We start from the raw sequence: 21,687 nt of genomic DNA, 5'->3' as shown, positions 1-21,687 counted from the left end.
CTTTTTACCAGAAAAAACAAAAGAACCAGTTCTGTTTCATTCTCTGTTGTAAAGAATCAGCAAACCATCAAGGAGTTAAATCCCAACTGAAGTTCATGAAGAAAAAAAAATTTCGCCATCTTGCTCACTCATATTCCAAACACAATGGCGGAGAGAAAAGAAAACCAAAATGAATTAATTACAAAATCCTAAAATTAGGGTTCACTAGAAAAAGTTGAGAGTTGACCCACATCCACATGTTCCTGAAGGACTGAATCCACAAAGACCCATAATTCCAGTATCCCGATCTTCTACTCCATTTTTATTCCACCAAAATCCATATCCTTCCGTACCAGAAACCAAAAAACAAAAATTTGAGCTACATTTAATTTAAAAATAAAATAACATGTTGCCCAAAAGTTGAATTCCTCTGTTTTGCTCTGTTTCTTCATCTTCACCCATGAAACTGGTACACAAGGTCCAAAGCCCTCAACCTCGTGGCATAAGGATCAAAACCCTTTACACTCCTACCAAACCCATCATCATAAAGCCTTCTCTCCTCCGCCATCGTGGCCGCCGAAGGCGAAAGCGGCCGCTTTGGCCGCTTATTCTTAATAAAGCAATCCCTCATCTTCTCCTCAACTTTTTCAATTATGCCCTTCGAATTCCCTTCAGTATCTTCCCCATCATCATCCGCTAGTTGCATCGGGTCAGTGTCAGCACCGCCGGTTGTGGAGGAGACGGAGTTCTCGGAGGCAGCGTGTGGCAGAGGCAGCAGAGAAGGGAGAGGAGGAGGAGGGAATTGTTGTTGATGGGTTTTGGAGAGAAAGTTAGAGAGGTGGTGGTGGGCTTGGTGGAGAGAGGTGTAAATTTGGAGGAGGTGGGTGGGGTCAGCGGTGGCGGGGAGCTGTTTGGCCATGTGGGTGGCTTGCTCTAGAGTCAGTACCAGCTCTTGCAATGGTGCTGGTGGTACTGCTGCTGCCTCTGCCATGCCTTCCATGATTTAATGATCTTTGATTCTTTTTTCCTCTGTCTCTCACTGTGCGTGTGTACAGCGTTTCTTCTCTCTGTTTTTTTCTGTGTGTGTTTTGTTTTTTTATTGTTCTTCTTTCTAGAAACTTCTTTGCTGATGGAGAGTTCTTTCTGAGGATGCGAAATTGGTCTGGTAACAGGTTAAGTAGGGGGAACTGGGAAGTGCAGTGCAGGTGGGGTGAGTTCTGTTCTGTTGTAAATTCTTAATTCTTTAGTTGATGTGATGTTATGGGCTAACTGTTTCTTGGGCTCACTCAGGCTTTTCATGAACTCATATGGTATCCGTCTTTATTTATATTTTTTATTCCTTGATCACCTAATAATAATAATAAATAAATAAATAAAAAATCACTCTCATTTATGTTCTAGAAAGTTCATTTTTTTTATAGGATAGTCAATAAGTCGAATAAGAAAGGGTATTCACTCTACAACCAAAACAGAAATAAGATAAGAAATTTTTTTTTTTTTTTTTTTTTTTTGAGAAACAAATAAGATAAGAAATTAAGAACAAGACAATCAATTTTTCTTTTTCTAATTCAGTAATTGAGAGAGTGGGAATTTTCATTTAAATTTATTTCATGTCTCATTAGAGTATTAAACATTATTTAAACTTAATCAACGTTAATCCCAAAAAAAAAAAAGAATTGCTGTTTATGGTTTGTGAGGTATTTTTTTTTGGAAAAGTATTACATCCATAACATTTTTATAATACTTAACACAACAAATTCTAAAGAGTAAATTGTTAATCCAACACTTAAATTATTTTTTTGCCCACTTATAACAATTTGTAACAACCCTCCGTTTAGTATTTGTTGTAAAAATGTTGTGGACATAAAGGAGGAGTTAAAAAATAAACATATAATCAACTACCGTTGATAGAGTATAGAGGGAAACATCCACTTTAGGATAAATGATTTTTATTCCTTTACACATGGATGATGTGGTTGCTCAACAAAATTACAAAAGAATTCTTGCATTCCTAGCAAGGAGAAGGAAACCTATCTAATCCAAACTATGAGACTATTTACAATATGCACCTTAAATTACAAATTTTAAAGACTATAATGACAAGCCAAATCTAATTTCGTTTTAAGAAATGACTCTCTCCAATTAAATCATTCAATTCCCTCTCATTTTTAGTTGGATGTGCAAAACAAGGTAATTATTGAGTACTTCTAGAGTACCATAAATGCGTACTCCCCTCTCATAAAAATGTAGATTCCACTAATTAAATTTATAATGGGATCTACAATTTATGTGAAAAGGGGGAGTATAGATTTATGGTATTCTCAGAGTATTCAATAATTTTCCTACAATACATGGCACTTATTTAATCCGTCTCTCAAACAAAATTTTTTTTGAAGGGAATCTTATCCCATTGGTTTTCATGAAATTGTAATACTTGAAATTCATACATGGTTGAGTAATATGATTTTCTCATAAAATCCTACCATCACATAACAACCTACAGAAATATCTTTAGAAGTTATTGCTTTTTTAATCTAGAGATGAGTAACAAGAGCACTTTTTTAATGCATTAAATACACACCGAACTTTCTATCATTTGTCTGACTTCCTGCAATTTAGAAAGGGTGTCATTACCTAAGGCCTCGTTTAGGAGAAAGAAATGAAATGGAATGGAAAGGAATAAAAATAATAATTTTAGAATATTTTTCCCTTCTCTTGTTTGGGAGTTTTAATGGAGGGAATGGAAAGCTCATTCCCTTGTTTGGGAGTTTAAGTGGAAGTGAGAGTGAGAGGGAATGGAATGAGTAAGAGGGAACATTCATTCTTCTATTCCCTTAAAATCTCAAATTTTCATTCTCCTCGAAATTGGGAGGAATGAGAAGGAATAGAATTAAATTTAATAATTTTTTTACTAAAACTCCCAAAATACCCCTATATATTCAACTATTTATTTTAAAATAGGGGTCTAATAGTAATATTGTCATAAAATAATTCCATTCTATTCCCTCTATGTTGCTCCCAAACAAGATTACTTACATTCCATTCATTTCCATTCTTTTATTTTAAAACATTTAATCAAAGTTACTTAATTCTTTTCTATTCCCTTATGATCATTTTATTCCATTCCATTTCATTCCCTTATGAACTCCCAAACAGAGCCTAAAGGAACATATTTTGTGTATTGCTTCACCTTTGTAAGAAAACATCACCTCCTTTTTCCATCTTCTGACTTTTGAGAGATCATACCTAATGAAGAAATTCAAACTGAAGCTACTCAAAAAGAATGTCTGCAACTTGTTTGTTAATATCTTCTTCTTCTTTTAGTTCCAAGAAAACAGGAGTGCTGATATCACTTTGATGTACCATTTCATTTAACAAAGAAAAAATTGCAAGTGCCAATGAAAAAAACTACTGAGGCCAAAGCAGCAAAATATACAGCCAGAGTTAACTTTGTTGTGTATAAACATGATAATCATTTTAGACCAAATGCTAAGCATTTAACATTCTTAGATAGTCATCAATTATAGACATGGCAGATGACCGGTAGCCAGAACCAAAGAGATTGTAATGATTCAAATAATGATACAACATATAAAGATCTCTCCTCTTCTCAAAGCCTGGCTGTTTGGGCATCACCTGAAGAAGGCATACAATTTAGCAAAAGATAACTTTTAATGTCAATGTAGATATTGAGAACCTAGTGCTTAAAAGGAAATACAAAGAAGTTTCAGATTGATTGACACTTTCAAAATACAAGTGCAAATCAGCTTGAGGTTGGGTTAGTCAGTTTTCCTCCAGAAAACTTGTTAAGAATATGATCTAGTTTATTTTGTAATAATAATAAATATGGTTCAAGTCTAGGTTTTAAGCAATTAACAATAGGGTTATGTTCAGATGATATGCCTATGCAAGCTACTGAAATTCTTTGGATTATCTGTTAGCAGATGATATTACCTCAAAATAAGCATTATAGAATGCTCCTCCAAATCCAGCACACCACGACATTCCAAACTCTGCCTCATTATGTCCATCCGTACAAAAAGTTAATTAACAGTGTCATTGCATGTAGTGCTTTAAATTATCAATTTCCATAACACGATCGAGGGGATGAAAAAGCAAAAACTTAAAATCCTAGTCAAATGCAAAAATATACTATTACATCCCTTGCAACTTTTATTGGTAGACAGTACAAACCATTTGCATTTTTAGAGTGTGATTTCAAAACTCTGAATAATTCCCATATGTTCTGTTATTTTGGTTGTTTTATTCACATGTGAGCATAACCTTTTTTTAGGGACAAAATAAGTCTTCTTGCTTAAACAGCTCAGTAACAACATGTTGATTTCTAATCTAAACTTCACTATTATCCAAAAAAACACAACCATTATTCTGGACACGTCCTCAACTGCCATCTCTCCATATTCTCTAAAGACAATCGTCAGTAGATACATGGAAGTTCGTCTATCCATCTAAGTCACTCTCATCTAAATTACAGTAAGGAAGCCTCCTTTAATATCTTTGGCTGTCTGGTTATTTCTACAGTAACTGCTAAGGTTTGACAAAGTAGTATGTTAATAACTTTATGTGTTTCAATGAAAAAGAGGCACTATTCTGAAGAAGCTTTGGTTGCTTCTTTCTTTTTCTTTTTCTTTTTCCTCTCTCTATGAAGATTTGAAATAATTAAAACATGCCAAGATATTCTTGTTTTCCTCACTTCGTGCACTCAGGCAGAATATGTCCATCCTAAGATTCCACGTCACAAGCAATTAATATCAGAAGCTAACTTCAGAGAAAAGATTAAGAAATCAGCTTCACAGAACTACAAGCAAAGCTTAATTTTCAAAGCTTAAAAGTAACACTTTTTAGTTTTTAATCTCAAAATGATTTTCCCTGGGCCTCCTGGCACAATATATCTTAACTATCTTGGACTTACAGTAACATGCTGGGTCAAGTATAACAGGCTCGCCATTTTTATCAGAGCTGATATTTCCACTCCACAGGTCTCCATGTAGCAAGCATGGCTCTATCACCACATTGTCAAAGAGAGGTCCCAGACTCTTCACCAGTCTTTGTCCTGCTTAAAATGATGAATATATATCATATGCCATACATCATTTCCAGAAATCTTCAGTGAATTGGCAAAAGCTGATGATAGCAACTCTCTTTTGTTTTTGGGTGGAGGGGGAAGGGGGTATGATGGTATAACCCTACAACATATTTTAAAAAGATTATCATGAAAAAGTAGGCATTTAGGTAATTGAAGTTCTAAATTCTGTCTCATCAGCTCTGAGGAGCCTGAACTGCCATAGAGCAACAATCTCTGAAATATAAATATATAGTCTGACGAATACAAATCCTTTTTCCCAATTTTTTGTTTGCCACTTTATACTCCACCAATCACAACTTGCCATGTATTCTTTCTACTTTCTTGTAAAATAACTAAAGTTTAAAATGGAAAAAAAAATCTGACACATGGCATACCACAAATAAAGTGGAACACAAAAAATGGGACAAAGGATTTATATTTTAGACAGACTTAGTTCAAACCATATCTTGTAAGCTTCAAATGATATTGTAGTCAGATATTGAGAATGATAACCATAATATTGTAGTCAGATATTATCTTAAAATACTCCTTATTTGGATAGCACACTGCACACACTTCATTTAGATACTTATGTTTCCCATGGGATATACTTTTATAGCACGCTGCACACACTTCCAAGTATAAAAGGGGAACTTTAATATCCCACAACTATCTTGTGGTTGGATTTCAATTATAAATGCAACAGTAAAGACAAAGAAAAAGGCATGTAACAATTCCATGGGACTGTTATTTCGAATAGGAAAAAGTTTCCAACATATCAATCACAGAACCAGAAAAGGGAGTATGGCATGTCATATAGTTATTATACTTTTGTTTGAGTTAAATTGATTGACTAAATCATCTTTAATTAATGTATCTACAAGTATTTAACAAACTATGATCTAGAATCATAATAATTTGATGGGAATAAATATTATTTCAAATGCTAGATAACCTCTTTCATAAATGGTACTATCACCATACTGGTCTAGTGCCAACTTCAACTGGTAACCCAATCTATGCTCCCCATAAAACCGAATCCAATCTGATGACCAAGTGTTCATTTGTGGAGTACTACAAGGAATATATATGATCTTATTAGAAAGCAATCAGTATTATTCTATAAATGCCAAAGAATTGTAAATGTGTGCGCATGTGTGTGTGTGTGTGTGTGAGAGAGAGAGAGAGAGAGAGAGAGAGAGAGAGAGGAGATGAGATCCATAGTTCAAAAATCCAGATACTGTACCTGCCAATGGTGTTATTAACATCAAAACCAAAGCCTTTCTCAGATTTTCCAGCTTTATGCATTTCAGCAAGTTTTCTCCCTAGAACAGACTGAGAATTAACAAATGGTTAAAATTCAAAAATAAGTTGTTACAACCCACACCATATTCACAATTCCTGTCTCACCTGATTTCCTCTGGAAGAACCAAATTCAATGAATTCCATGATAATGTAGGAACCACCCGTAGGTAGGGGTCCAACCTACAATGCTTAGCAACAGGCTCACTTAAGCTGTATTGCCAAATAATGGGCTTAAGTTGGAATAACAAACAATTTGGTATATATACAAAAAATTAACGTTGCAGACCTTAAATGGCTTAGGCACACGGATTGATCCGGTTTCATACATAGCACCTAAACCAAGAGCCTCTCCCTCAAACATTGAAGGTCCAATACTCCTGATCCAGTGTTTGAAAATCATAATGTATTTGATACTTTGACGTGGATTTAAAAGGATTTGAATCATCAGAATATGAAATTTACCATATCCATCTACCTGTTTGTTTTCACAAAGAAAGAACCTGCATCAGTGTCATAACGATTAGCAAGATTAATGCAACCACCGCCTATGGGACTGATATTTGTTATCTTAGTTGCCTTTCCTTCTGACAGAATCCACTGACGGACTGGATCTTCATTCATTGCAGCCACTGCCAAACAACTAACACTGATTAATTTAACCAGCACAGTTAAAACATAGGTTCCCTCAGCAGAATTTTGTGGAACAGGAACACAGCTTAATAGTTTCATTTAAATGAGTAAGCTCTCTTTTTCTCCAAAACCCAATAAATCAGCTTTATTACAGCTCAAATTGAAAAAAGACCACATTTAGAATTTAAGTTTAAGTCATCATATCACCAAATCAATGACCCAAGACCAACTAAAATATTATTGCCTCCACTGCTGCTCACAATCAGTCACTATTAAGTGCAAAAGCACTTCATGGTAGCCACAAATCAGTGATGGGAATCTCTTAATACCCATAGGTTGCTCCATCACAGCGAAAAACCATAAAAAGAAAGGACTGGGAGGAGGAAAACATCCAGAAACCCATTAATTGCCTTCACCGCAGGACTAATAGGTATCAAGAAGCATTTAGAGAAATAATATGAATTTGCACCATCAAAAATCAAGTCCAAATTTTTATTAGCTAAAACAACAAAGTAGTATCCCACTACAAACAGATAGCTAGAAACTCAAGAAATTCATCAAAAATCAATGATGGGTAATTTCTTGAACCCCTAATAACAACAATAACAAAGTAATTCGATATCACCAAAAAAAAAAAATTTCATAACAAAATGCCCATATATTTTACACACGCAGCAAACAAACAAACGATGGGTAGTGTCATAAAGCTCATATATTGACTCCATTAAAGCTCCAATCAGAGACAGACAACTAAAATTCAGTGCATACACATATTAGATATGGTACACTTGGTAATTTTGATACGTGTACGTACTGGCAAATGGTTTGTGCTTGGTGGAGGAGAGGCGAGGAAGACGAGAGAGAGGAGAGAAGCATGAGGTAAGAGAGATGAGTCCCACGTGTGCCACCATTATCTCTTCTCCCTTTCACTCCAAAAATGCCTTTTACAAGCTAGTCCACCACTTAAGTCGGTGGCAAGCCCGTTTCTTTTGGTTAATTGGTTACTGCCACTGGGCTTTTTTTTCCTGTGGGGGAGAAGATAACGATGTGTACAAGGTGACTGAGAGTCCCTTCTATTCTATTCTGTGCCTTTTAACCAGAACTATTGCTATGATCAAGTCCAAGTGTAGAGCACATACATAACAAACATATTCTGTGGTTCTAGTTAGTTGATCTTGTAAAGTTGTAAAATTTATTGTCGTCAAATAAAAAATATGAGGTTCGATCTCTCTTACACCAAAAAATCAATCGGTGTCTTAGTTTGAAGATAAAAAACAATCATTAAAAGCAGACATCATAGATCGAAACTAACTCTATGCATACTCATGTAAAATACCAAAAACTAACCTACAAAATAACAAAATTAGGGGAAAAAAAATAAAAACCAAAACATGAATACTAAGGTTTACATGATTTGAGTGGTGAACTCTTTTATTGTCGAATAAGAATCAACATAAAAAAGAAAAATAACTAGTGTCTTGGTCTAATGCTAAAGAATAATTATTTTGAAATGAATACTACAAGTTTCAAATCCTATTTTATCTAAAAAAATTGTTTAAACTTTCACGGTTTGTGTAAGTAAATTAATTTCTTTGATATTAAGGGCATAGCTTTTTTTTTTCATAATTAATTGAAATAACAAAAGGCTCTTCCCTATTCGAATAGGGAAGAGCCTTTTGTTTATGTGAGGATTTTCATTCTTTTCAAAGTGACCTCCATAATTTAAAATTCCAAGTAATTAAAGCCACATTCACTGATCCATGTTATTCTTGGAAAACACTTGAACATGTGAAAGATCTATAGTCAAAGAACTATCTTGAATTGCATTCTCTAAATTTTTTTTTTATTCTTTGCTTCCCAAAGAGTGCTATGCAAGAATGTTGTCACTTTAGTGCTACTGTAGCTAAAAATTCAAGGTTTGGAATTTAATTGGCAACTCAGGAAGTTGTTAGTAATTGCGAGATTTGGAAAGAATTCCATGATCAATTAGAAAAATGAATCTGAGACTGAGCTAAATGCATTCCACAATAGAGTACCATATACTGTCATATATTATGCATTGTGCAGAATAATTCAGGAAGCTTCACTCTTCTTTTTGTAAGCCACCAAAATTTGGATATAGAACTCTTATTTACTTATTAATTCAGAAGTTTTAATTAATAAAGTTATGAATAAGAAAGTGAGAATGCCAAACATCAACTAAACTTCATTATGATACTCCTAGAATTTTGAGGATTTTGTTACAACAGGTCCAAACAATTGAGTCTGTACATTCAGAAATACAAAATCTCCAATAAGATATATCCTGCCCACTGTTAATTTCAATGCCTCAAAACCCAAAAGTTGTTCACTCATTGAATATACATAAAAACATGGCTTGGTAGAAGAAGAGACATGTAATGCTTTGGAGCAGAATAAATTTTAGTTGATTTCATTGTCTTCTTTCTTCTTCTCCAGAAACTGTTGGTTCTGGAGGATTCACAGGAACAGACACAACATGTGCTTGATTACTTACATTCCCTCCTGAACGATGAGGGCCTGGTAGCAGCCATTGCTCAAAATGGTCCATAGAGACCTCAGAATTATCAAAAGGCTGAGTTATATCAAACATAAGTGGCCTCATAGGTTTCGGTCTAATAGAGTCTTGTAAAGGTAGACGACAGACAGGACACGTGGACTGCCTTCTTAGCCACACATCAATGCAAGAGAGATGAAAAGTGTGGCCGCATTTTGGCATTATTCGTAATACTTCTTTCTCTTGGTACTCCGCCAAACATATCGAGCACCTGCAGGAGCAAATGGACTAACCTCAACTTTATCTATATCAAAGAGGACTAAACACCAATCACTTACACTGAAAAAACAAGAAGTTCCTAAATGTTGAAGAGGCTAAAAGAGAAACAAAAATCTCTTCAATGAATATTACCAAAAATTAACACACGAATGTTGAGGTGAATAAGTTCTTATATAATGACCACAAATATTGGCAGTTAAACTTACTGTGGATCTTCCATAGAACTGAAAGCCTCACGGTTGAACTTCATTGTAGGAATTGCAGCAACCAAACCTTGTTCAAGGCCACCAGCCCGAGGCTCTGGCTGTCAGCAAATAGTGAAAATTTAAAAACCAATGCTCCAACCTCAACTACAATACAATCACATTGAAAGGAATACGAAGGAAAGTGCAACTTTCTTATGAATTAGTCCTATTAAGTCACTGAATTTGTGAGTGGGAAGAAAAAAATACAGGCTTAAGGTTCACCAACAGTAGTTGGTATTTTCTTTATTCTTGTCAATGTTGTGAAGAACATTCAGTCAATAATTAACAAGAAAACTATCTTTACAAGTAACTATGACAGGTGAATAAACAAGATTACATGAGATGCTCCCAAATCTCCCCCAGATTTTGTTGTTATCTTTCTCTTTCAGCTAATGTGTTTATCACTCCCTTTTACACTTGCTAGTACTAATTATTAATTTTTTTAAATTCACTTCTTCAATACTTCACTGCGCAATTGCGTCCAAGCAATCGTGAAATTGACATAAGAATCAGAACATAATAGAAACATGAACTGTAGGACATATCCACAAAGCTATTAAGGTACAAAGTTGCAGATTGATCCTAGTCACTACACTTTACATAAAGCGTGTATACTAACTAAAACACGTCAAGCACGATTCACTACAACACTTAGTGTAGACACAAAAATTGAGACAAATAGTCAAATTCCCAAATCCGCTATTCTTACAAGGTACCTACCAAAAAAATGAAGGCATAAAGAGCTAAAGTATAGTATGATACCTGTTCAAGATCAATCCTTGATTCAATCTCGAACATGGGTCTCGATTCGACCCTGCGGAGCCTCCCACAGATTATTCTTGTGCAGACAAATACAATAAATGTTGCACTCATCCCAAACCCAATAATAGTGGTAATCAAATTCATACCTGTACCCATTAACTCCAACTTCCCAATTCTCAAAAAAAAACCACACAAAGTCCACAAGCAAAAACCAAGATGGAAAAACAGCAACAACTCCAACAGGCAAAACAAGATGAAAACTTTTTTTTTTCCTTTTTTTTTCTTTTTGGTGACTAAACTGACAGGAAGTGAAGTTTTGACGAAGACCCAGATAAGGAATTTCCAAGAAAGAGCAAGTTTTGAAAGCAAGATTCACAAAAAAATACAAAAACTACCCCTTCTTAGAATCAGAATTGCTTTCGATGGACTCAAAGCTGTCAAAGAAGACTTGAGGGGTGAGTTGGGACCTTTGAGCTTTTGTGTAATTGTGTTGGTGGGGATGAGAGAAGTGAGAAATGAGGATGGAACGAAGACCGTTCACTCTCTTCTCCTCTCTTCTCTTCCCTAGCCCATTGTAATTGGGGTGGAATCGTATTCGGTGAAGGGTCCCACAAAGTGAAAGGGCCCCCCACAGAATTTAAGAGAGTTTTTTTATTATGATCAGACGGTTGAAGATGCTTGTTAGTTTTGGCGGCAAATGAACTCAACGGTAAAAAGTGGATTCTGGGAGATTCCTACGAGTGTAAGAGTGTATGTGTCGTTGAGTGTGTGTGTGTTTTTAAGGTAGAGAATCTCATGCCCGATTCGCTTTTTGCAGCTCTGGCTGTTTCCCAATCTTGCTTAAATGCTACATATGGATAACTGGATAAGACTAGTAGAGTTAGGTGAAATTAATTCAATTATTTGACAAGAAATTTTGCTATGGGTTCTTTTTTTTTTTTCTTTTCTTTTTAACTGGAAGGAAAGTAAGGTTTAGATTCGCAGTATACAAAGGTTTTCAAAAAAACGATTCGCAGTATACAAAGTAAAACAGAAACAATATATCTAACTTTTTTTTCTGAGAGCATACTAAAATATCTTTAAAAACTGATGTTTAAATTTTTTTTTTTTTGTTAAAAAAAATAGGGGTTCATTAGGTTACGCTAGCATCCGGGCAAGGCGCTAAAGTTGGACAAGTTCAACGAACTCGTATGAAAGTCCACCAACAAACACCTATTGGCAGTGGGACTCGAACCTAGGTGAGTTAAACGAAACGTCCGAACTAGGGGTGTCCAGCTAGAACCGGACCCGATCCAACCGACCATACCTGACCGAAACCGACCCATCCGCGATCGATCCGTGAGCTCCGGTGGTCGGCGGCAGGTTGCAAAGCCCAGAAACTGAGTCCGGCGGTTCGGATGGCGGGTTCTCTCCTCTAAAACCCGCCTCAACCGACCCGACCGAAGCCTTAACGAAATCCGGCAAAATAAGAATTTCCCGGCGAGTTTTTGGTCAAAATACCTTAGATTTTTATGAGATTTAGGTCGGATTTGGGGAGATGTCACCGAATCTAATGAGATCTCAGCCAGATCTGGTGGAAATCTCACCGGATCTAGCGAGATCTCACCAGATCCGGTGAGATCTCCGCCGGATCTAGCGCATTTTGGCCTGAAATTAACTATTTTGGCCGGATTTTCCACCGTGAACGGTTTCGACCGAACCGTCCGTGTTTCCAGCGCAAAACCGACCGCTTCGATCCGACTCTCTCGCCGGTCGGCGGCGGGTCAGAAAGTTCTCCACCCAAGTTCGGCGAGTTGGTCTCGGATTGGGCACAAACCTGACTCGAACCGACCGATGGACACCCCTAGTCCGAACCTTACCAACTAAGCCAAGCCCCTGTTGGCAATGTTTAAAAAATTGTACATAAAAGTTAAAAGCCAATACTAAATAATGATGCTAAACTCACCCCAATTCTGCTACAACCTTCATATTATAATTTATGTCACATATCTAATATGATCCACTATTATTTATCTATCACTTTCTCATAAATTTTCTATTTGTTTAAGTATTGTGTATACAAATTTTCTCACTTCTTATGGGTCATCTCTATCATCATTTTCACTTCTACAATCAAAAACCAATCAATTGTAAAACTTTGTTGAGTATATTGAAATATTGTTTAGTTGAAATGGGAATGCCTTGGTCCAAAAGGTGGAATCTTCAGTAAGTCCTTGACAAGTCGTGATTCTTGCTCTACTTTTTTTCTCTCAAAATTCTTTTTGGGGTGTCTTTTCGTAGTATATGCATAAATCAAAACCAAAACATGGGGGGAGGAAGACTTTTGAAGTCTGACAAGGCACATGTTCCATTACGCAGAATTTAATCCAAGTATCATCACCTACCTTGACCACGTGTGCGTGTGCCGAACGTTGTAGCTGTGCTCAAATCAAGACTCGCCACGCGCATTAGAATTTTTTCTCTTTCGTATGATGTACGGCACTAACCTCAATTATTATGAAAAAAAATTATGCTATATTTAGATACAGCTTATTTTATTAAAATTAAAAATTTATTGTTAAAAATACTGTAAATAAAAGTAAAAATTAGTTGAAATAGTAAAGTAAGACCCATAAATATAACCAAAAAGTACAGTGAGTCTATGAATAATAACAAAAATAAACTAAATAGTAAAATAATTTTAATTTTTCATTAGTATCCAAACACACACTTAGTAACACGAAAAAAATTATAACTTTTGTCACGAATTGTGAATAATAGATAAAAAACAGTCTATCTATGTGGAATAATCAAGCAGCCAATCACAATCCATCACGTATGATAGTTGTCACTTTTTATATGGTACTAAAATTAGTCAATCTTTTTGTTACGACTTTGATACTAGTTATTACTCTGATATGATAGATTATGAGTGGTTGACAAAAAATAATAAGTTTATATGAAAGTGACAGGTAGTTACTCACAATCTGTCACATCAGAATTGTGGCAAAATTATAGCAAAATAAAGTTATGACCTTAGAACAACTCATCTACCTATGATTTTTGAGTTATGATAATTTAGTCTTTATTTGTAAGGAGAAAGTTTAGTTCAAACTAATTTGTAGCTATCTTTTCTAACCCATTATATGACTATTTATAAAATCATTTATGTACATTATTTAAATAAGTCATATAACTCATTAAAAAAAATCATGTTACTAAAATTAAACATTAATGATCTTATCAATTACCAAAGTAATTCGAAGGAAGATAACTCTAAATCGATTTGGAGCTAAACTTTTTCCAATTTTCAGTTGTTATGTTTGAACTCCCTTACAATAAAAATGAAATCTTTATGAGTTCTATCCAAAGAATTGTTAATAATTTTATTTAAATTTAAATTTTAAAGATCAAAATATAATAGTTAAAAAATCCGTAGAATTAAATTACAATTGAACTAAACTACAATGAGCTAAATTTTAGCCATCAAATATAAAATATGTTAATTTGAATGTAACTCTTTAGCAATTTTAATTTAAAAAGGACAAAGCGTGTCACCAAATTGCTGGACATGGTTTTTCCAAGAGAGCACATGCCTATACTCTCAAGTTGAAAGTCTAAAGGAGAAAAGCATCCAGTGAAATCGATGATGCCGAAAAATCACCAGTGAGCCACACAGTCCTTGCACGCTCGCAACAATACCTACACAACAAAAAGAAAAGACCTTACAGAGAACACTGGTGTGGTACCGACCGAATACTCTCCGAAAGTCAAGTTAGAATCTTTTCGCAACTCTAGAGTGCAGAACTGAGATCAATTATGCGTACCTGTTTAATGAGGGTCTTTGGGTTTTTATAGTAGTGTAAAGCCAAACTTCTATGCTTGCGTAACAAGTCTTTTCCTTATAGGGAAGATCTCCATTAATATGCATATATTCCAGAATCCTTCTCATGTTAGAATTCTATTCATATTGGGACTCTACAGACTAGGGTTAGTCGTGAGACACAAGTCATTTCCATTTAGGATTTCTTGGAGACCACATAATGACCGATTGAGTGCCACATGGCCTTTTGATCCGTCCACCCTGTGTCCGTTCACATAGGATCCGTTCACTATTAGCCCATTTGTCCAACATTGTCAAGTCCATCTAAGTGGATCCGTCACCTTCAATTTTCTCATATAAGTGGATCCATTCACTATTAACTCATATAAGATCGAGTGCATGATCTGCCTGGACTTTCCTACGACCAATAATGAAGCAGAATATGAAACTTTAGTGGCAGGTTTGGACCTCGCGAAAGCGGCAGGAGCTGAAAACATGGTCGTATATTGCGACTCCCAAGTCGTAACCAGTCAAATTAATGACAACTATGAATGCAAGAACGAAATGATGAAGAAGTACCTTGAGGAGGTGAAGGGTCGAATTGGCAATCTCTAAATCAAATTCTTCCAAATCCCAAGGGAGGAGAACGAGTGTGCCGATCGACTAGCTTAGGCCGCCTCAGCAGAATACATGCTCGTCCCTGATCAGATACTATCTTTTGTCCAAATCTCTTCACTTATAGATGAGGTTACGAGTGTGCAGGAGATAGGTTCTGAAAGCAACTGGACCACGCCATTAGTCTCCTACCTAAGGAACGGCATGCTACCGGACAGGAACGATGCCGCTAGAAAATTGAAGGTTCAAGCATCGCGGTTTGTTCTAATAAAAGACGTCTTATACAAAAGAGGTTTCTCCTGCCCGTACCTAAGGTGTTTGGGCCCCGAGGAGGTAGATTACATCATGAGAGAGGTCCACGAGGGGATCTGCGGAAATCACTCGGGGGCACAAGCTAATTCGAGCAGGATACTACTGGCTTACTATGCAGAAGGATGAGCAAACTTATGTCAAAGCTTGCGACAAGTGCTAGAGATTCGAAAACGTCATCAGACAACCGTCCAAGGAACTCACCCCTATGACAGCCCCGTGACCGTTCGCTCAATGGGGATTAGATATCATGGGCCTCTTCCCAATAGCAGTCAGGCAGCTAAAGTTACTAGTAGTTGGCATTGACTACTTCACCAAATGGGTGGTAGCAGAAGCCTTAGCCACTATCACGGAAAAGAATATTCGGAGTTTTGTCTAGAAGAGCATCATTTGTAGATATAGGATACCCAGGGTGCTTGTCTTGGACAACGGAAAGCAGTTCGACAATGGCACATTCAGAGATTTCTATTCGGAACTAGTAATCAAGAACCATTACTCGTCACGTGCCCACCCACAAGCCAATGGACAGGTTGAAGTTGCGAACCAATCCTTGTTCAAGATCATCAAGACTTGGCTAGAGGGAGCAAAGGGCATATGGCCAGACAAACTACCAAGTGTTTTACGGGCATACCAGACAATAACAAGGACACCTACGGGGGAGACACCATTTCGACTAGTATATGGAAACGAGGCAGTCATCCCAGCAAAAGTAGGGCTCACAAGCTACCGGGTGGAGAACTATGACGAGAATAAGAATGATGAAGCTATACGCCTGCAACTTGACCTAGTGGATGAGGTCCAGACAACAGTTGAGCAAAGGTTGGCACGATACCAGAACCTCATGGCGAAACACTACAACTCCAAAGTCAAACATAGAGACTTCCAAGTCAAAGACCTTGTTTTAAGGAAGGTAATGGGCACCGCTAAAGATCCTACCCAAGGAAAACTTGATCCCAATTGGGAAGGACCTTATAGAGTTACATCATGGTAAAGGAAAGGCACTTATCACCTTGAGACACTAGACGGGAGAGAATTGCAACATCCATGGAACGCTAAGCACCTACGAAAGTACTACCAGTAGAGATGACAACGTGGAGAGCAACATCCACCAGACCTCCAGTTTACTTTTAGTTAATTTTTGCTTGAGGAAGGTAATGTGCGCCGCTAAAGATCCTACCTAAGGAAAGCTCAACACTAATTGGGAAGGACCTTGTAGAGTTACATCATGACAAGGGAAAGGCACCTACCACCTTGAGACGCTAGACGGGTGAGAATTGCAACATCCATGGAATGTTGAGCACCTACGGAAGTACTACCAATAGAGATGATGACGTGGAGAGCAACATCCACCAGACCTCTAGTTTACTTTTAGTTAATTTTTGCTTGAGGAAGGTAATGGGCATCGCTAAAGATCCTACCCAAGGAAAACTTGACCCTAATTGGGAATAACCTTACAGAGTTACATCATGGCAAGGGAAAGACACCTACCACCTTGAGACACTAGACGGGTGAGAATTGCAACATCCATGGAATGCTAAGCACCTACAGAAGTACTACCAGTAGAGATGACGACATGGAGAGCAACATCTACTAGACCTCCAGTTTAGTTTTAGTTAATTTTTGCTACATTTTCCAGTTTTTCAATTCACTATTTAGACAATTTATTTTTGCTACAATGATTTTTAAGTATCTTTTTAAGCTTCTCCCTGGAGAATTACTCTCCTATAAATGAAAGACTATATAATAAGAGGAGTATTCACATATGACTAGTGTTTTTTCTACAAAATTTTATCAAGTCTATAAAGCGAACGAATTCATCCTTGGAGGGTGAAAATATTAGTCCAACAAGTGGACGGGTCTATTACGAAGTCCAATAAAATGGACGGTTCATGCCAGGAGGATGAAATATTCTGAAGTCCTTGAAAAGGACAAATTATTTAAGTCCTTAAATCGGACGGATTCAACCAAGAAGGATAAAAATCATTAAGTTCCTATAATGAACAAATTCATCTAGGAAAGATGAAATGTTATCAAGTCCATAAAATAGACAGGAGCATACAAGTCAGAATCAACGGCTTCTAGCCCACACGGTGGACGAGTTCAACAGTACGGACCCGTTATAATCATGAATAAAATAAAGCTAGCAGATAAGCATAGAAAGTGGATGGATTTAAATTATAAAATCCGCAAAGTGGATGGATTCCATTTAGAAATTCAAAATAAAGTCCATATAGTGGTCGGATCCAACTTATGGATGGATTAATGTTGCCAGTCCACCAGTGGACGGGCTCATCCTAAAAAGATGATAACTAGTCCATATTGTGAACGGATACAACTTAAAGTTGGATTAATGTTACTTGTACATAAATGAACGAACTCATCCTAAAAAGATGACAACTAGTCCATGAATGGACGGACTCATCCTAAAGGATGATAACTATTAGGTCCATATAATAGACGGGTCCGCAATTGAACGGGCTCCTTGAAGAGGATAATTATAAGATCCCTATAGTAGATGGGTTCATGGTAAAGTTAAAATTGACACTACACATTCATCAGAAGACGGATCCATCTAAAAGATGGTTTTATTTAATCACTAACTACATGTTCAAAATCATAAAAGTAGACAAACAATAGAATAAGTAGATATTACTTAAAGCCCTTAAAGGGAAATGTCTTACATGCCATGAATGACGGATAAGTTAAAAGGTTGTTCCCCAAATAGTTACAATTCTATTAAAAAAAAAAAATCACTAATGAGGGGGGGGGTATTTTCAACATTATCCTGGACAACGTTCTCGGGCTAACGAGCATCACCCTCGACGGGCTAAGCTTGGCTTTGAATAGGAGTTGACTCTTCATCGCCAAAAGTTGCATCATTAGCAAACAGATCCTTCGTACTCTCAGAGGCGATGGGCTGAGCAGTGGCTTGGGCTTGGGCATCAATGTTGAGTTGAGAAAAGTTAAGGTCAAGATAAGCTTTCTTGGCCTGACAAATAGTGTCATCGAAGCCGTCCGCATAGGAGGTCCCAAGCTCCTCTAAGAGGGCGTCAGAGTCGCGATATTCACGGATCGCCGCCTCCTTTGCCTGACGGAGTTGGTCCTTGGCATCCTTGATCTCTTTCTCTTTATCCTCTAGGACCTTTCTCATCGTCTCCATATGTTCCTCAAGTTCTTTCCTGACCTTCTCCAACGTATCAAATTTTTTCTCCATGCCAACCTTCCAAGCCTTAAGACCGTTCAATTCATCCTTCGTCTCATTGGCCCTCGCCCTTACACGATCTAGTGTCGTCTCGTGGTTTACGCATCGTCCCATCAACCCCTTCATCATCATCATTGCCTGAAAACAAAGGTGGTTAGTGTAGACACCCAATTTTACAACTTGCATTTAACCATCCGGTAGATCTTTAGATTTGTGATACAAAACAGATCTTGATGCTCTAACGATCATAATGGTATGTCATGGGTTTTGATCGGGCCACCTGATCAAAAGTTATCATACAAACAACTTTCAATGATCATGGCTCGCCTGTACGATGGGTCTGATCACATCCTATTCTAAACACTTAATTTTGATTGGTTTTCACAAGAATTAATTTGAAATTAATTAAGTGTGATTTTTGATTGGATTTCATTTTTTTAAAAAGAAATAATAAAAAATGTTTTTCTTTATGGCATCTTATCTGCTCTGTTTTTTTTTAAAAAAAATTTCTGGAGATATGGTCCATGAAAAATTCAAAAAAAGAGAAAAATGCTCAAAAAACGTCATTATCTTCAGCAGTAACTTGAATCGCATTTTTGGTCAGAAAAACGTTGAAATTTGGATTTCTCTATTTCTATAAAAGTTGTAGAGAATTAAATTTCCTTTCAAAAAACATCAATCCCGAATCAATTGGAATTTTGAGCAGCAAGTTATGGCCAAAATACGAAACAGGTGCAGAAGATAACACAAATTCAGCATTATCTTCAATTTTCTCTCAAAATTTCAAATGAGTTCAACATCAAATCTGTTCAAGCCTATCTAATAGACTTACCCTTTCCCTTTGCTTCAGAAGAAATATTTTTGAAAAATAAATTGGGTAAAGAAACAGATACAGCCTATGAAAAAAATTCAAAAATGCTCAAAAGACGTTACTATTTTCAGCAGCAATTTGAAACACATTTTTGGCATGGATAACGTTGAAATTTGGCTTTCTCTATTTCTGAAAAAGTTGTAGATAATTGAATTTCCTTTCAAAAAAAACCCATCTTGAATCAATTTGAATTTTGAGCGGAAAATTAGAGCCAAAATACGAAGCAGGTGCAGCATCATTTCAAAATTTGAATGGGGATCAACACCAAATCCATCCCCAGCTCATTTAAACAGGTTATCTCCTCCCTTAGCTTCAGAAGAAAGCTAATAACTTAGCTTTAAAGCTAAGCCATCCCTTCCCCTATAAATAGAGAAGACCTCTTCCATTTTCTGGACCCCAAATTCTCTCTAGAGAGTTAGTGAGAAAGCAGAAAATAAAAGCTATTGAGCAACCATTGTTCTTACTTTGGTTGTAGTTTAGTACTTCCTTGCTTTCTCCCTAACCCTTTAAGTGATCACTTCCCCCTTTTAATTTATGCTGGTAAGTAGTTAATTTTTTTTTTAAATTCTTTATACATGCTAGAATAAATGCTTACAAATCATTATTCACTTCTTTTATGCTATGCTTGGATGAACATGCCTATATGTCTTATTGGTTTTCTCTTACATGCTTAGATGAACACTTCTAGGCTAATACACAATTTTCTTTTGAATGTTTAGATGAGCAGTTCTAGGCTAAAACACAACTTTCTCTTTAATACTTAGATGAACATGTCTAGGTAGTTGTTTTACTTTTTTAAATGCTTGAACAAACATGTTAAAGTATTTTGATTTTGTCTAGATAAACATGTCTAGGGTTTTTCCTTTACTTCTCTTCATAATTGCTTGGATGATCAAATATGCTTAAAGGTTTTATTTTTTATTTGTTTCTCTTTGCAATTATGTTGATGACAAATAACATGACAATTTTGTTTTTCCTTCACATGCTTAGATGAACATGTCTAGGCTAGGAATTCTTTATTTATATTGATCTCTTGGATGAACATGCCATTACCTTCATTTTTTACATTAAAATTGTTATCTAACAAGTTTTATTTTTTATTTTTTTGTTTCTCTTTATGTCAAATTCCGCTAACACATATTTATTTACAATTCTTGCAAATCACATGTTTATATGACATATTCTTTGTATTTGTTTGACATGACATGACATTGGCCACCTTAACCTAGGAGATCGGTTTTATCGGGCGAGATGGGTGCTTAATCCCTTCTCATCTCGTAAATTAGCCTCCGAACCAAGATCAAGGGTTCTAGACAATGCTCTTGTATATACAATTTTACCTTTTTTAGAATGTAACTAGGAAATAAAGCAATGTAAATTACTTTTCTTAGATTGTACCTAGGACAAAAAGCATTGTAAATTTTTGTTACAAAATTCGATGTAAATTGTCATATACCTTAATACAACAGAAGTATTTTTCATTAAAGGTTTTCTTGTTTTTCCTTTTAAATTAAATAAGTGGCGACTCTATGTAAAACTCTCAATCTAGGGGGGAGTACATTTTTACAGTTAGTGACGGAGGTAAGTGGACGGGAAGGATAGGATGTGGACGGATGTAACTTACTTGAGCAATACAAAAAAGCCCCGTCTCCCCCATGGCTTCCGTAGCATGGTTGCTTAAGTCCTCATAGTCGTCGGACGATATGATGGATGAAAGTTTCTCCAAAGCATATTTAGAATCCTCACGGAGGAGGATGGGTGGCTTTTCTTGGGTAAGAGACAGGCCCTTCATAAAACCCTTTCCTACTCCATGCTTGGTAGGGGTAACCGTCTTCTTGACCTTAGCCTCAAGTCCTACGACGGGCTGCAGGATGGTTTTGGGCTTCTTGGGGAGACGACCTTGCTTCTCTGGCAACTTTCTTTTTGTGGATGGGTTGGATGAACCCGTCTCCTTAGGGAGTTGTCCCTCTTCTTTCTTTTTAATTTCCTGTTGTTTGATGATGACCCTTCTCTTGGTAGCGTTTATTTCTACACAAAGGAAGACGAATGGTTAGAGTGAAATAAAGTGCAAACCAAGAAACCCAAAG

General features: G+C 36.4%; 3 protein-coding genes across 3 annotated transcripts; all 3 read right to left on the bottom strand.

The window, feature by feature from the left end:
• Nucleotides 1-102: 102 nt before the first annotated feature.
• On the bottom strand, nucleotides 103-1,255 carry LOC115955909. Its single transcript, XM_031074305.1, has one exon. The coding sequence runs from the start codon at nucleotides 977-979 to the stop codon at nucleotides 434-436; it is 546 nt and encodes a 181-aa protein (XP_030930165.1). The 5' UTR covers nucleotides 980-1,255; the 3' UTR covers nucleotides 103-433.
• Nucleotides 1,256-3,325: 2,070 nt separating this feature from the next.
• Nucleotides 3,326-8,095, bottom strand: LOC115958298 (protein-ribulosamine 3-kinase, chloroplastic). Its single transcript, XM_031076703.1, has 9 exons — nucleotides 7,815-8,095; nucleotides 6,846-6,999; nucleotides 6,657-6,747; nucleotides 6,476-6,550; nucleotides 6,312-6,400; nucleotides 6,021-6,139; nucleotides 4,913-5,053; nucleotides 3,934-4,010; nucleotides 3,326-3,615 (listed from the first exon to the last, which is right to left on the bottom strand). Exons 1-9 carry the CDS (start codon nucleotides 7,909-7,911, stop codon nucleotides 3,469-3,471), a joined length of 990 nt encoding a protein of 329 aa, XP_030932563.1. The 5' UTR covers nucleotides 7,912-8,095; the 3' UTR covers nucleotides 3,326-3,468.
• Nucleotides 8,096-9,182: 1,087 nt separating this feature from the next.
• On the bottom strand, nucleotides 9,183-11,604 carry LOC115954725 (putative RING-H2 finger protein ATL69). The gene is made up of 3 exons (XM_031072647.1): nucleotides 10,802-11,604; nucleotides 10,001-10,098; nucleotides 9,183-9,786 (listed from the first exon to the last, which is right to left on the bottom strand). The coding sequence occupies exons 1-3, from the start codon at nucleotides 10,955-10,957 to the stop codon at nucleotides 9,432-9,434; spliced, it is 609 nt and encodes a 202-aa protein (XP_030928507.1). The 5' UTR covers nucleotides 10,958-11,604; the 3' UTR covers nucleotides 9,183-9,431.
• Between the last annotated feature and the right edge of the window lie 10,083 nt (nucleotides 11,605-21,687).

Source organism: Quercus lobata, chromosome 8 (assembly GCF_001633185.2).
Source record: "Quercus lobata isolate SW786 chromosome 8, ValleyOak3.0 Primary Assembly, whole genome shotgun sequence".
Classification (NCBI taxonomy): domain Eukaryota; kingdom Viridiplantae; phylum Streptophyta; class Magnoliopsida; order Fagales; family Fagaceae; genus Quercus; species Quercus lobata.
Note: the sequence above shows the minus strand (reverse complement) of the source record. Positions and strands in the feature narration are given on the sequence as shown.